At 36.6% G+C, this 16,539-nt stretch overlaps 1 protein-coding gene across 9 annotated transcripts in view; it reads right to left on the reverse strand.

The window, feature by feature from the left end:
• Positions 1-267: 267 nt before the first annotated feature.
• RGS22 (regulator of G protein signaling 22) overlaps positions 268-16,539 on the reverse strand; it is a 119,978-nt gene continuing 103,706 nt past the window's right edge. For 3 of the 9 annotated variants that reach the window (XM_081817068.1, XM_081817073.1, XM_081817065.1), the window contains 6 exons: positions 15,480-15,659; positions 11,463-11,621; positions 8,165-8,263; positions 6,606-6,699; positions 6,408-6,488; positions 4,551-4,707 (listed from right to left, as the gene is read on the reverse strand). In XM_081817068.1, coding sequence (XP_081673194.1) covers positions 4,649-4,707; positions 6,408-6,488; positions 6,606-6,699; positions 8,165-8,263; positions 11,463-11,621; positions 15,480-15,659 — 672 coding nt within the window. In that variant the 3' untranslated portion in view covers positions 4,551-4,648. The other 6 variants (XM_081817066.1, XM_081817067.1, XM_081817070.1 and 3 more) reach the window with 6 other exon arrangements.

Consider the following 16,539-nt stretch of genomic DNA (forward strand, 5'->3'; position numbering starts at 1 on the left):
GACACACAGGTGTATTTTCATAAATATGAAAAATGATATGGATAGAACAAAGATTATATACTTTACATGAAATTGTGACATTATTATGTATTTTCATTATAAAAATACTAATGGCAAATTTTTGTGAATGGCATTATATCGACCTTTCTTACATATGCAGTGATTTTTACCTTCCTGTGATTTTTACAGTGGAGACATTTCCTTCATTTGTCAACAAATATTTAATGAACATCTATTTTCTAGATATTTTATGAAGGTGCTGGGAACGAAAGTTCAAATAACAGCTTTATTGGGGAAACAGGCATGTGAATAAAAAATTACAATCCATATGACAAGGGTTATTATAGAGGAATAAATCAGCCACAGAGTGGTAAGACAGAAGCGGGAGTGATAATTTCTGTAGTTGTTGGGGGGGGGGGTGTGGTCTACGGTAAGAGAAGAATATCAAAGATAGCTTCCCAGAAAAACAAATGCCTGATCTGAATATTTATATCAGAAGACAGAAGGGACTTACACATATGTCATGCTAAGTAAAGAATTTCTTGGGGCACCTGGGTGGCTCAGTTGGTTAAACATCCAACTCTTGATTTTGGCTTGGCTCATGATCTCAGGGTCAGAGCCTGCTTAAGATTCTCTCTCTCCCTCTCCTTCTGCCCTTCTCCCCTCCTTGCACACACACTGTCTCTCTCTCTCTCAAAAAAAAAAAAAAAGAGAGAGAACTATCAATAACAGGTCATCTTTTTTTAAAAGATTTATTTATTTATTTATTTATTTATTTATTTATTTATTAGAGAGAGAGGAGGGGCAGAGGGAAACGGAGAGAGTCCCAAGCAGACTCCCCACTGAGTATGAGGAGATCATGACCTGAGCCAAAATCAAGAATCAGACACTTAACTGACTAAACCACCCAGGTGCCCCACTGACCATCTTAACGAAGGATTTAGGCAAAGTAATGTCATAAGAAGGTATGATTTTATAAAAAAATCACTGAGCACAGTTGGAGGATGGTGAGGCAGAAGAGAGAGATACTAATTAGGACTCAGATTCAAGGTGATAAGAATCTGGAACAAGGCAGTCATCCAATAGGCTTGGGAGAAGGAGGAGATGAATGAAGAGATGTTAAGAAGAATCAGTAGAAGCACAGTCAGAAGATACTTCCTGAGCATGCTAATATAATGAAATTGTCTCTAGTGCTAAAAAGTTGAGACTAGCGCATGCTGGAGGATGCTTTGAGAGTAGGCCAAAATGAACATGTAAATATTTATAATATAAAAATTGCCATCAATTTAATATATATATGTATAACACAATACAAATGTAAATAATTTAACTTTTCTTAGTTTTATCTTAAAAATAAAACTGACTACAGAATACTTTGAAATACTGGTGTCAAACTTGAGGGTCCCATCCAACGTGTTAAAGAGCTTAGAAGTCATCACTACCGTCTTCAACAAGAAAAAAGCTGAACAGGGCGCCTGGGTGGCTCAGTCGGTTAAGTGACTGCCTTCAGCTCAGGTCATGATCCCAGGGTCCTGGGATCGAGTCCCGCATCGGGCTCCCCCTGCTCTGCGGGGAGCCTGCTTCTCCCTCTGCCTCTGCCTGCCACTCACTCTGCTTGTGCTCTCTCTCTCTGTCAAATAAATAAATAAAATCTTTAAAAAAAAAAAAAATTCCTTCATTTAATTTAAAAAAAAAAAAAAAAAAGCTGAACAAACCGAAAATCAACAACTCTCTTTGGATCCTTCAAAGAACTGTGGTAAGAGGGCAAACCGCTGCCCTTAAAGCTGGAGAGAAAGACAGGCAGATACAGAGAATCAGAGCTTACCAGGAGCAGAAGCCGGCAGCTGGAGTTAATTTTGGGAGAAATTCTTTGTTGTAAACGGTGACTTGCTCCAGGCTCAGGGCAGACCAGCTTGAGAGGGGCCCTGTCTTTGCGGGGGGGGGGGGGGGGGGGGTCCACATTCTTGGGTTTTACTTCCAGTAGCTCCACCAGGTTTTCACTGTAAAGATCAGAGAAAAAAATCCCCTCTGCTTCTGGTCGGGGGAGTGGTAAAGAAAACATTTTGGAATACACCCAGAGTTCTCTTCCTAACAAGGCCTGCCCTCAAGAGAAACTATTTTACCAGAGCCTAATGGACTGGGTTTTACTAAAGCCTAAATGACCTGGGGGAAGGGAAATACTGAACTCAGTCTCACCGGAAGACTGACATATAACCATCAGAATGTAAAACACTTCCCCTCCTCCTACACTTTACCACATCAACAGGGTTCTGGTGTAATAACCGTGATTGCAGCTAAAAGAACTGCAAGCCTCAGGACCTATTAAGGAGTCTCCAGGAAAACCCAAAACAACAGAGGAGACAAAAACAAGGACATATGGGAAATTTCAGCCTATAACCCCACAGCCACAGCAAACAGTAAATATAGCCTAATGCCTAGCCAGATAAACATAAAACCTCACACTAAAGGCCCATATAACCTCAGTTCCTTTTATCATGTCTTGTTTTCTATAAAATATTACAAAGCATGCTAAAAGACAAGGAAACAAAAAAAAAAAAAACAGTCTGAAAAGATAAAGCAAGCCTCTGAACCAGACTCAGATATGGCAGAGATTTTGGAATTATCAGACCAGAAATGTAAAATGATTAATATGTTAAGAGATCTACTAAAAAACTGGATGTCAGAGCAGATGGGTCATATAAGCAGAGATGGAAGTTCTAAGACAAAATCTAAATGAAATACTAGAAACTAAAAACATTGTAATGTAAATGAAGAATGCCTTTGATGGGCTTCCCAACAGAGTAGACATAGCTACGGAAAGAATCAGTGAGCCTGAAGAAAGGTCAATAGAAAATTCCAAAACTGAAATGCAAAGAGAAAAAAAAAAGTGGAAAATAACAGAATATCCAAGAACTTGGGACACTTACAAAAGGTGCTACATGTGCATAGTGGAAATACCAGAAGAAGAAAGATAAGGAACGGAAGCAACATTTGAAGTCATAATGACTGCAAATTTTCCAAAATTAATGACAGACACCAAACCACTGATCTAGGAAACTCAGAGAACATAAGCAGGATGCATACCATAAAATCTACACCTAGACATACTATATTTGAATTGCACAAAGTCACAAAGAGAATCTTGAAAGAAGCCAGGGGAACAAGATAAGAACTCTATTTGGTTTCTCTTCTGAAAACATGCAAGCCAGGGGAGAGTGGAGTGAAATATATGAAGTGTTGAAAGAATAAAACCACTAACCTAGAATTCTGTATACGGTGAAATTACCCTTCAAAAGTAAAGGAGAGGGCGCCTGGGTGGCTCAGTTGGTTAAGCGACTGCCTTCGGCTCAGGTCATGATCCCGGAGTCCCGGGATCGAGTCCCGCATCGGGCTCCCGGCTCAGCGGGGAGCCTGCTTCTCCCTCTGACCCTATCCCCTCTCATGCTGTTTCTCTCTCTCTCTCAAATAAATAAATAAATAAAATCTTTAAAAAAAAAAAGTGAAGGAGAAATAAAGACTTTACAAGGCATACAAAAATTGAGGGAATTTGTCTCCAGTAGACCCACCTTACAAGAAATGATGAAAGAAATTCTTCAGAGAGAAGGAAAATGATAATAGGTCAGAAACTTGGATCTACATAAAGAAGGGAAGAGCATTAGAGAAGGAATAAATGAAGGGGCAATAATGTTTTATTTTTCTTATTCTTAATTGACCTAACAGAAAACAGTTTAAAATAATAATAGCAAGAATGTATTCAGTGATAATAGCTTAGGGACAAGTGAAATGAACTGACAGCAAAGTGATAAGGGACAGGAGGGAGCAAGAGGACATGCTCTGATCTAAGGCACCTGCACCACCCATGAAGTGGTGCAGTAGTACTTGAAAGCAGGCTTTTATTAGTTGTAAATGTATACTGCAAACTCTGGGGCAACTACTTAAAAAAAAGAAGTATAATTGATGTGCTAAGAGAGGAGAGAAAATGGAATCCTATAAAATGTTCAATTAAAACCAAAGGAAGGCAGAGAAAGAGTAGAATACCAAAAAGAAAAAAAGAGAGAAAAGGAAGGAAGGGAGGGAGGGAGGGAGGAAGGAAGGAAGGAAGGAAGGAAGGAAGGAAGGAAGAGAAAGGAAAGGAAAGGAAAGGAAAGGAAAAAAAGAAAAGAAAGAAACAAAGATCAAGTGCAAAGCATAGAAATGTTACACGCTTCACGGCCACCCCAGGGTGTGGAGCAGAGTGGAAGCAGAGGAAACCACAGGGCTTCAAAGCTGTAACAAGTGTCCAAACCACTGCTTTAGAAGAAAATCTCTATCTGAAGTGTGCCTCCTGATGCTTCCCCCCTTTAAAATGTTTCTTTAAAACTCTTTAGAGAATCAGGAATAGCAATTTCTACTTTGAAAATACTCTCTGGGGTTCTGAGAGAGAGGAAGTCCGTTGCTTCCCATCCGGTAATCCAGGTCACAGTCTTTAGAGCGTCGGCGTCCTGAGGCCTACAGCTGGTGAAGTTCATGCTCCCGCATCATTTCTGACACTTTCTCCTTTCTCTCTGGGAAAGAGGAGAAGAGGGTGTGTGTCTGGGCTCTCTCTGATACACGTGTAACCCCAGTAAATAAGGGGGCTTTTACCTTTTCAAGCTCTTCTCGTTCACCCTCACAGTTCATTGCAAAGAGTGATCCGGGGAGCTGCTCTATCAGAATCACCTAGGACATCTGTTAAAGAGGGACATTCATGGGTTTTGCCCAAGAGCTATTGAATCAGACTCTCGGAGAGCGAGCCCAGAAATCTGCCCTGCTGGCAAATGCCACAAGTAACTCTTGCACATGCTAAAGTCTGCATCTGAGGACCACTGCTTTAATATCCGGTTCCTTCAGAGCTGGGGAAAGGGATGGGGTTCGAAGTCACTTCTCTTTATGTTTTGGGTCAATGTACTGCTAGGAATATTTGCCCCTAGCCCCCTGCTGATTATATCTGCTAACGAGATAGAGTCAATGCTCCAAGAACACTTACTGAAAGATTACCTGAGGAGCATAACACGGTACTTTCTGAAGTTCTGTGATTAGCAACCCATTTTGATTCTTCTAACCTAGACAGAAGTCATTTTATTCTAAATAAGTTTTTAAAAATTTTATGGTCTCGTATGTCATGTGTACAGAATAGCTATCATTTTAAAACTATGAGAGTACAACATGCCAAACTTTATTTAGATGGTAAGCTTGCTCTAATGCAGGCCATCAAAAAAAATCACTTGAGCTTCCATGTCAGTTAAATTTGGCTTAAGGAATTCCTGCAAGAGAAAAATAAATGGTTGAAAACAGAAGCAGCTATGGAAAATCGAAATCGAAAACAAACAAAAAACTTACAAAGAGTTGTAATAAGGATCAAAAAAATGAACAGATATGTCAGCAAACCCTCCAGGTCGAGGCACTGTGAGGGCGGCCTAAGGGGTTGGGGAACTTGCAGAAGGGTACAGTGGCTAGGATAAACCAAGAGAGAAAAAAGATGGACAGGCTAAGAACATAAAGGCCTGCTCATCAAACCCTCCCGAGAACCAGAAAACCCAAATCCACAAAAAGCTAAGCAGTAAGACAGAAGATCAGAGAAACGGGACCTTTACTGGGTTCTTCAAATACCGGCTCCATGGGTCACACATATACCACATGTTTTCCTATACTACTTTGTAAAGGCACTGAAGCCTTTCCCTGAGCAGCCAGTCAAAACTGTGTAATCCTATCAGTATCTGCAGGAGAGAAGGACTTGGCTTGATTTTCAGTTCTTTATTTTCAGTTTCTTCTTGTATTCCCAACTTGGGGAGATGGAGCTTGGAAAAACTCGGGAAACTGAGCTAGAGCCTATTCTTCTGTTGTTCTTTGTGGAAGAAAAGAATAGATAAGGAGTAAATAAAAACAATAAATGATCATTCCCTGGAAGCGTTCCTTTTCAGGGGACTGTGCCACTTAGAAGGGAGGCAAGGTGCTCACTCTTACGCATCAGTTGGTTAGTGGTATGTGTGTGTGTGTGTGTGTGTGCAGCTGTGTATGTGCATGAGTGTGTGTGTCAGAGGGACATGGATGGTACTGAACAACTTTCAGTCTGTGACTTACCTTGCATCTAGCAGCAGCAGGTTATATACCCACATGAGTACCATCACTCTAAAAATGGGATGGAGTGTTAGGTTCTCAGCAGAGGAGAAAAAACAGAAAGGGAAACAGAACACACACACAGAGACACATACATGCACACGCGCACACACACACACACATATACTGAAATTCTCCAAGTTGTGGTTCAGAGCAGTTAGGAGGAAAGCAGTCTTCATCCCTTCTTGCTGTCTCTATGCTGATGGCCTCATGGCAGGCTGAATTCTAACAAGGAAGAAAGAACTGCAGGTAGACTATCACTGAAAACTCACTCTGGATGTTGTGGGAAGATACGGTCTTTTTCAAAGACATGGCTGAAGCAGGAGACTTAAAACTTGTAAAAGATGGTGTAGCTGCACAAAAATAAGAGAAAGAAGGAAAACAGTGAAGTAATCAGCAGCAAAGTCCTCTACAATTAATCCATGGTAGAAGGTAACAAAGCAATCCTGTAGGCAAAAAGCAAAAATTACCTGTAAATAACTTTCTTTCCAGCTCTTCTTGAATTTTAAGAAGAACCCTTTCCTGTTCTAAGGCTTCTATGTACTTGGAGTAGCACCAGGTTGGCTAGAAAGACAATTTTCAAACTTAATTGTGGAAATGTTTGCCCCAGGAAATAAACTGAAGGTAAGATGACTTATATAAGCCTCTTCATTTAAACCTTTTATTGAAGTATAACAAACTTCAATAACAGATCATTGAATATAACTCTTCAATGATGTGCTGTAATTATATGTGTTATAACTATTTCTCAATGAATCAATGTTGCAAAGGCTTTATAGATTTCTTGACAGCTATGCAGGTACCTATATATTTAATTTGATTATGAATTTAGATGCTTAAGAGAGATCCAAGTTTGGGGGGGGGTATTTTGCATTTGGATTAATTGCAATTCTTAAATGTGCAAAATCTATCTGAAACAAATGCATATACAGAGCATCCACACTTGCAAAATGTGGAGTGCATTATTACTCTACCAATTGCTGGAATAATTCACATGTATTCCTTCAATAGCAACAACAATAATATATTGTTTTATATATATATTTGGTTTCCAAAAGCTTTTTAGTTTCTTACAAAACTCTTGAGATATATGACAAGAGATCACCACCATCATCATCATCCCCTTTTCTCTCCCTTTCTCCTTTTAACAGGCTCAAAGCAAATTCTGTGATTTTTTTTCAGGCTTCCAGGTAACACTGTAAATGACAGTGAAAATTAGAAGCCTGCTATCTCAAATTCCACATTTCCCCCTTTATTTTTACACCGTGTTTCTGAAATTTAATGCTTGTTATTTGCTAATGAATGTTCTTCCAAGTGGCATTATTACATACCACACACATTTAGATATTACCTTTTTCAAAATATGGTGTCACAAAATTGGACATTTCCCTTCTCTCAATAACAGTTTTACAGTTTATCAGTCTATCTTAGCTGAGTGGCTGAATTTGTTTGACATTCCTAAATGCCAAAAAGATTGTTTCTTGAGCTAGTGTTATCCTAAGACACAAACGCTTTTGATACAAGTCATTAAAAATGGACATAAACTTATGAAATTTCATGGAATGTACAAGTTATACATGTAAATATAAACATAAAAACTGTGAATGTATTAACATGTATTGTTGATGGTCATGTACTGGCCAATTTTATGACCACTTCAAAGGATTAAAAAATTGAGATGGAGCCTTTGATGTTTTTCTTTCTTTTTTTAACCCAAGAATATATCAACCAAATGTATTCTATCTTGTTCTCTATCTGCCTTATTCTCTTTTCCAATAAGATAGTCATTTCAACTGCTGCCTCTTAAATCTTCTTCATATGTATCAAAAAGTATTTTTGTTGATTATATTGTCTAAGATCAGCTGAAATTTTCATGTTCTCCGAAGGCTCAAGGAAATTCCCTTCCAATCTCTTCCAGCATAATTTTACCTTCATTTTCAAACAAGCACACCTCTACTATTGTAAAATAATTGAGTGACTGCATTCTACTATAGAAGAAGTGGTATCTGTGACACCTTTAACTGCTTACCTGTCGACCATATGCTTGTATGCCTAAAACTGGGTCAGTGGCTAGAGTAACTGTTTTGATAGCAGATCCTGAAGAACTTGCATATTGTTTGAGTCCATCCTGTAATTATTTTAAATTAAGTTATTCCAAAAAACGGATAAAACTATATTAGTATAAACTTACAGTAAAAGAGTCACAACATTAAATGAAAACATGTTTTGTGGTGAGTACCACACCTGTGGTTTCATCAAGTCAATATTACTAATGTGACATAATTTATGAACTCTTTAATTTTCTTTCATACTAATATAAAAATATTTTAAAATAAATAATAAATTATGAAGAACATAAAAATCACTCCCAAATTCTGGCATCTAAGAAAAACCATTGTAAACAATTTCATAAACATCCATCCAAAATTCTCACCAGAGAAAGACATAGATATAATCTATAATTTTAATATTTATATTTTATTACATAAATTTCATGAAATGGAATTACACTATATGTGTGCTCTTTTGAAATATCCTTTTCATGTTAAATGTTGTGAAAATGTTTCTATGTGAATAAAAGTAGAATGGGAATGTAAAGGGGAGGGTCTTTTTATCAATCACCAGTATGCCTACCATACAACATATAGTATACACACGAATATTTGAATGATGAAATGAATACATTATTATTTCCCATGATGAACTGTCCTATGCACGCAAATCCTGAATGATAAAAAAATAAACTATATCATCACTTCAACAGGTGAATAATAGTCTGGTAAAGGTATGTACCATAGATAATTTAATCAATGCCTGCTATTAGAAACTTAAGTCATTAAAAATTTTTTACTATTATAAATGATGTTGTGTACACATTTTAGTTGCTGAGTGTACGGTCCAAGAAATCCAGTCATGAGTCAGAGGAGAACTATAAAATAAATTAACTAAATATTCGTATACAAATATTTGCATATATTAAATAATACTCCAAATCATAAATGCAGAAACTCAGGCCAGAAATAGACCAAAAATATAAAAAGGAAATGTAAAATGATAGTTTACTGGACTTAAAATAAGACTGAAGAAAAAGACAAAAATCTCTCAAAAGTGAAGCTATAAGGTACTCAAGGGAGAAGAAATTTGATTGAATAGATAAGAGGATTTATGCACCTATTATTTATATATACTTTCTTTCTGATTCATATATATGTATATAAATGATATATAATATGTATATAAATCAGATATATGGATCTAAAAGTTTATATATACATATATATGCACACACATATATAATATGTATATAAATCCCCCCAAAAAACTTAGCAAAAGACATAAACCTATAGACTCAAGAACCCGAGTCATCCTCAGCCAAAATAAATCCAAAGGAATCCACATAAGACATATCATAATCAAATTCTGAAAATTAAAGACAAAGAAAAAATCTTGAAAGCAGTAAGTGCGAAACAATACTTTACCTATAGGGAAAATAAAGAATAAAATAATAAATCTTGGAACATCAGGAGGGAAGAAAAATTGAAAGAGCAAAAATACAGGTTAACAGAATAGATTTTTCTATTCTCCTTGAGTTTCCTAATTTATGTTTGAGGCTTGAAGCAAAAATTATAAAATGTTGGAGTTTTCATTTTCTGTTTTATTCTTATGACGGCTTTATATGGATATCATCTGCCATTTTCTGCTCATTTTGAAATGTCTTATATTTTCCTCAACCACCTCACCCTTTATAGGGATGTGGTTCTCAGTATATGTTGAGGAAATATTTAAAATAAGTATAAACAGGTGAGGGGAAAAGACTTAAAGGGGGAGAGCAGTTTCTAGACTACTCAAACTGGTAAAATGTCAACACTAATAGACTGGTGAAAGTCATGTATCTATAATGTAATATCTAAAGCAACCACTAAAATATCTAACAAAGACACACCCAAATAAAATTCTAAGAAGTAGTCAAGTAATCCACAGGAGTGCCAACAAAGGAAACAGAATAAAATGAAAAACAGGGGGAACAACCAAAACAAGAAATAAAATGGCAGACTTAACTAACATAAAAAACTACACTAAAGATAAAGAGACTAAATACACCAATTAAAAGACAGAGATTGGCAGAATAGATTTTTTTAAAAAACCACCGTGACCCAATTATACACTCTTTAATGGAAATATAATGGTATAGGTAGTAAAGGAATAGAAAAAGATACACCATACAAACATCAAAGCAGAGCAAGCTGCTTCTGCAGCTTTGGAGAAGTTTGGCAGTTTTTTTGAGAACCTCCATAGTCCTCTATATTATTTACAAAATTGTATACATACATGTATAAAACACTATCTTTAAAAAGATCTGGAAGAATATATCCCAAGCTTAGTGGTTGCTCTTGGGAATGGGGAGGTTAACAGAACTCAGAGCTGGGATTAAGAGAGTTTGCTCTTTCTGCAGTATTTACTCTTTCTACAGTATTTTAAGGAGATGAAAAAAAAAAGAGGCAAAATGTTAGCAGTGTTTATTTTGACCTGTGTATATATGAGCATTCATTATATTACTTTTGCATCTTTCAGCAACTTTTAAATTTCTTTTAAAAAATAGAATAAGCATAAGCCTATAAAGAAATAAATTAGTTAGATGCAGTTACCCTTTTTCAATTCAAAGAAAATAGATAAATATAGGGATAGACAGATGAATGGATGAATAAATGGACAAATAGGCAGGTTGGGCAATTTATGATTCATATTTATAAATTTCACAGTCAATGTTTTATTCTGTAATTGTAATACTGAAAATGCTTTCCCATGAATACATGACATCTTTTCATTCATTCTTTTTTTTATTCCTGACTTACTCAGTAAACAGTGATTAATAATTGAACATATGCTGGACACTGGTCTATGTGCTATGATACACAGATGCACAAGACAGATACTATCCTGGGGAATCTCAGTCCAGTGAGGATGACAGATGCAAAAACTTATTTATGAGGCTATATAAAGCATTCTCCAAGAGAGTTAGGAATGTTACTACAGTGGATGTGAGCTGCTTGTGTTGCCTATTAGGGTCAAGGAAGCTTCCACAGGGAAGAGGTGACATTCGAGATGAATTTTGAGAAATTCAAAATGAAGTCTGAAACCTCTAACTAAATTATTAAAGCCACTAAAATCTGTATTCTATAATGTCTCTGTATTTTTTCTCTGGCCTAAATTCTTCTCTAAATTCATACACATCACATACCTTTTAAAAGTGTGATTCAAACCATAAGAAAAAATAAATAAATAAAAAAATAAAAGTATGATTCAACTCAAAATGAGTTTTGTCTTACCTTTGCAAATTTTTCATCTTCTATGACTGCCAATTTTTTTTTCTGCTTATTATATTCTTGTCTTCTCTCTAAAATACTCATAATTTTTTCATCAGTTAAATTCTTCCTAAACTCACAAAATTGAGGCCAAAATTTAAATAGAACCCCAAAAATTGTCATCTGTATAAAAAACAATGTCTCGGGTTACAATTTCATACAAATGTACCGATTTAAACTCTAATTCACCATAATAATGGATTAACTATTCTATCTTTAATATACAGCACGTTTCCTCCAACTTATTGTCTCCAGACATCTTGGTATAGTTTAGCTCAGCACATGCTTGTGATCAGTGTATTTTACTACCAATGAGAAGTCTTTCTTTAAAAAAAAATACACTTAGAAGTTACTTTATTCTTTATGTTTCCCTAACCAATTGATTGTATTAATAAAGAATCCATTAGGTCTTTTTAAATAAGAAATTTATGTTTTCTTTTAAAACATACACTAGTTGATCTGCCACACACTCTGCTGTTTTATGCAAGTATTCCAAATATTCAGTCCATCAAGAGGAACTCCTCTCTGCCCCCTTTTCTTTCTTTTAGAGAAAGGAAATACCTCTGGAAAAGCTCTTAAACAAAGCTGCATATCTAAGAATAAATCTTGAGTAACTTTTAAATGATATAATCTCTTTTATGTGAGAGCAAGAAAAGTAACATTTAAGAAGCAGGGTGGTATCCTGGACAAATGCTTTCTATGAGGACACTCTACATTAAGTGATTAACTGTGATATTTATAGAGATAAGGATTGTTGCTCAAATTCCCATGCCAAGTATTTCCATTAGTTCCAGAGGTATACATTCTTCCAAGAAGGTAGGACTTGCCACATCAGATCAAGTCCAACATCTTGTTGCTAGGAATGACCTTTACCTAATGCCCCGGAGAAAAATGAACCATCCCATTAGGCTCCAAGCCAACTCTTCAGGGGAAAAGAGGAATTTTTAAAAAGCAAGTGCTGAAGTGATCAACAGAGTCCTCAACTGGTTGGTATATTTCATTATTTCTCTTTTCTGTATATGGATATTATTAGTAATTCTAAAATTATTCGATTTAAAATACAGTTTATACGCAACTAATGAATCATTGAACACTACACCAAAAACCAATGATGTACTATATGTTGGCTAATTGAATTTAAATTAAAAAAATACAGTTTTATCATTGAATTCTGTAGTTTATTGGCATTTTGAACAAAAAGGCTAGAGATTCTTTATTTGATGAAATGCAGGCTTTTCAAAAAACTTCATTTACATTTACCTGCCATTTCTTTATTTAAGTAAGCCCTTGCTCCAATGTCAAGGGATCATGGTAGTTTTTATATGAACTTCTTAAACTTAAATACTCCCCCCTTCCTCCTCTATTTACCAACTATTGACCCTATACCTCAGTTATCTCTCCAAAACTTGAGTCATTCCTAGCTCTCAAATATTTATTTCAATCTAGAAAGTCTTCCAGTAAAAGTCACCCAAGTAGAACACAATTTTTCAATAAGAGACATAAAACTGCTCTATTCCTACAAGTTGCAATTAAGATTTTAGGTTAATAACATATGTGCTAGTCATGAAAATTACCCCGTGCCTCCAGAACCTTAAAAGAAATCAAACTGTAGGTAAGAAAATGTTTGAATAATTATAGAGCTACTTTGCTCACTGGCAGGAGATGGGCAATGGCGTTAGTATGAGTCAAAAGGGCCAGTGAAAATTTGGCTGAGTGAAGAAAACTTTACAGCTATTAGGGGTGCAAGTGCGGGACAGGCAGAGGCTATATGGATTACAATACTAGAACAGACAACAGGCTTTTTTATCTACTATGCAGCCCTTTCACTCAAGTTTGCTTTCCTTTCCAATTTGATCTTACTCCTTTCTGTCACAAATGATCACTTCTCATGTCAGTCATCTATGTGTTCAAAAATGCCTATACTGTGCCAGGCATCTGGGCCACAAGGGTAAATAACAAACATTCCCTGCCCTCAAACACCTTACAATCTAGTGGGAAAGCTAGCATGAAAATAGGCATTTTCAGTTTTGTGTGATAAACACAGACGTATACAGGATGTTACAGAAGCACAAGGGAGAGTAGATGATAACGCAAAAAACTCAGGAGGGAAGAGAGTAAGGCTTGTTTGTGGAAGTACAGATATGTCAGTAAAACTGGGGGATGGGTAGCAGGGAGTGGTAAGAGATATGCCTAAAAGAGATAAATGAGTATGGTCTTCATTCTGAGGACAGTGGGGAATAACTGAAATTGAAAGCAGAGAAGTGACATGATCAGACAGACATTTTGAAAAAGATGGCTCTGTCTGCAGTGAGTTAAATGGTTTTGAGCGCTCAGAGGCACGTTTGGCAATTAATGTGAAGTATTGCAGACGTGAACTGAGGTAATGGCATAGAGTCAGAGAAAAGTAGATAGGATGACAGATAACAAGACCAATGGATAAATTTTAGGGACTGCAGATATGAGGTTAAGGGAATAAAGGAGAAGAAAGACATAAAGATGGTAACCAGATCTCTGGCTTGCACACCTGGGTAGAAGGTGATGCTATTCTCTGAACTTCCTTAGGAAACGCAGGAGGAATCATCAGTTTGGTGGGGTGAGGACTCTATATAAAGATTCTCTTATTTTCTGATGCTCCGAAGTCCATATTTAAGACATGTCTAGGACTCCATTTTAGGAAATCAAGTAGAGGGCACAAACTAGAGAACTCCAATAGAATTCACTGGCTTCAATCCCTAGATAGTATGGCAGAACCAACCAATATAAGCAGCTCCAGACAGGCACTTGCAGACTCGAGGTCTTTGATCTAGATGGGCAAGCCCTGGTCTGATTATTCAGAGACCTAGGCTAAGCTAAGTGATCTCTAAGATCTTTTCACTAACAGATAACTGTAATTCTGGCACCATGTTTTCTCTATTTCTCTCTAGCACATCCTCAACCGTTCCTCTATATTTTCACTTCTTTTAATGCATAATTTGGATTGTGAGTCCATTTTCAGTTCCTTAGAGGACTTAGAACACAGCTGGCTCACAAATGAATGTTAAGGAATAATGGCCTTTTTTTCCATGCTCAAGGGCAATCATATCCTAAATCTCTGTTTTATATCACTTAAATCATGACATGGCCTTCCCTATTACCCCCATTATAATTTATTTTTCTTAATCATTTTTCAGGAACTACATCACTAAAAGGCTCTTAAAAATGCAAATAAATTATGTTCATCAAATCACTGTTTTCTATTATTTATCTTAAAAAGAAGTAACTTGAGCAGGTTAACAGGCATGGTTTTCCTTTCATGAGCTTGTGTACTTAAATCTCCTCTCACTTATTTTATGAGCTATGTGAATATTCCAATCTTTAAAAATACACAAATCTTGGGACACACATATTTTACCACATATTTGTGATAGCAGATTTTCTAAAGGAAATAGGAATAGTGGGAAAGGAAGGAGGAATTGGCTGGAGTGGTATAAGTTAGAAACAAAAGTGATAATCACGGAGAGTCAAGGATAGTATTTAAATAATTGTATTTGCTATATATTATCAACAAAATAAGTTACTAGTTTTTTATGATCTGTGGAATATGCAAAAAATTTAAAAAATTTATCTATCCATTTTAGAGAGAGAGAGAGAGTGGTGGGGGGGGCAGACAGACAGAATGAATCTCAAGCAGACTTCCTGCTGAGCGCAGAGTCTGAAACAGACTTAACGCAGGGCTCAATCCCAGGACCCTGAGATCATAATCTGAGCCCAAATCCAGAGCCCAACACTTAACCAACTGAGCCACCCAGGCACCCCTGAAAAATTTCTTAATTAAATAGAATAAATCTCAGTATTAGGAAGGTTGGAACCTTGTCAAATATGAATAATGCAAAAACCTTAAAAGAATATCTAGATTGTTCATCTATTTTAAAATATGCTTAGCTGCTAAATAAAATAAAATAAATAATAAAATACCCTTAGCTGCATGCCCTGATCTCTTACCTGTGCCTCCCTAAACACATATGGTCCTAACTCCTTCCTATGTTCAATAATCTTCTGGGCTTGCTCTATTGGAATGTCAATTTGTAAAGCTGGTGGAATACTAGAATTAATAAAGCAGTTGATAATAGTCATGATCTTCTTGTGAATGATGGACTGATCACAATGAGAATGGCACAAGTCCTGAAAAAGGAGGAAAGATAGAACAACATATGATTAATACATTCCTAGAATACTTTATAGAATTGTGCCAAAATGTCTTTTGGTAATATATACTCTTTAACTTCAGGTCAAGAGGGCACTAGAACATGTGAAGGCTATCTTAAAAAATCGTATCTTCTATTTCTCTTGGGTTTGAGGAATCTAACACTTTGATGCATATACCTTACATAAATACATGTTTCACTTAATCTTGAGTGCTTCTACTCCTAGGCAAAGGAACAGCTTCAATGTCTACTTTGACTCATTTAACAAATTTGTATTGGGTGCTTGCTAAATACCAGCTGAGTCCCATGACAGTACCTGCCCTTTAAAGGCTCAGTCTTCCTGGAGGAGAAGCAAGAGAACCTATCATTAAGGTCTCAGTTTAAAAAGACTTTCCTCTAGAAGGCTTTCGATGACTCCTTCAGTTCAGGAGAGATGTCCATCTTAGTAGGTACTTCCATTGTGCCCTGTGCTTCCATCACCACAGTTCTAATCACGGTCTTTTTTTTTTTTTAATTTTATTTATTTATTTGAGAGAGAGAGAATGAGAGACAGATAGCAAGAGAGGGAAGAGGGTCAGAGGGAGAAGCAGACCCCCCGCTGAGCAGGGAGCCCGATGTGGGACTCGATCCCGGGACTCCAGGATCATGACCTGAACCAAAGGCAGTCGCTTAACCAACCAACTGAGCCACCCAGGCGCCCTCTAATCATGGTCTTAATGACTGTCTTGTCTATCGCTTGTCTGTCCCTCCCATGACACTGTAAGCTCTAGGAGGGAAGACTATTTTGATCATGATCGTATCCTCAGGATTTAGCATGGCTCTTGGTAAGTGCTCAATAAGTACTTGCTGGATGAATA

The sequence above is a fragment of the Leptonychotes weddellii genome, chromosome 4 (assembly GCF_054177405.1).
Source record: "Leptonychotes weddellii isolate Sample4059 chromosome 4, ASM5417740v2, whole genome shotgun sequence".
Taxonomy (NCBI): Eukaryota; Metazoa; Chordata; class Mammalia; order Carnivora; family Phocidae; genus Leptonychotes; species Leptonychotes weddellii.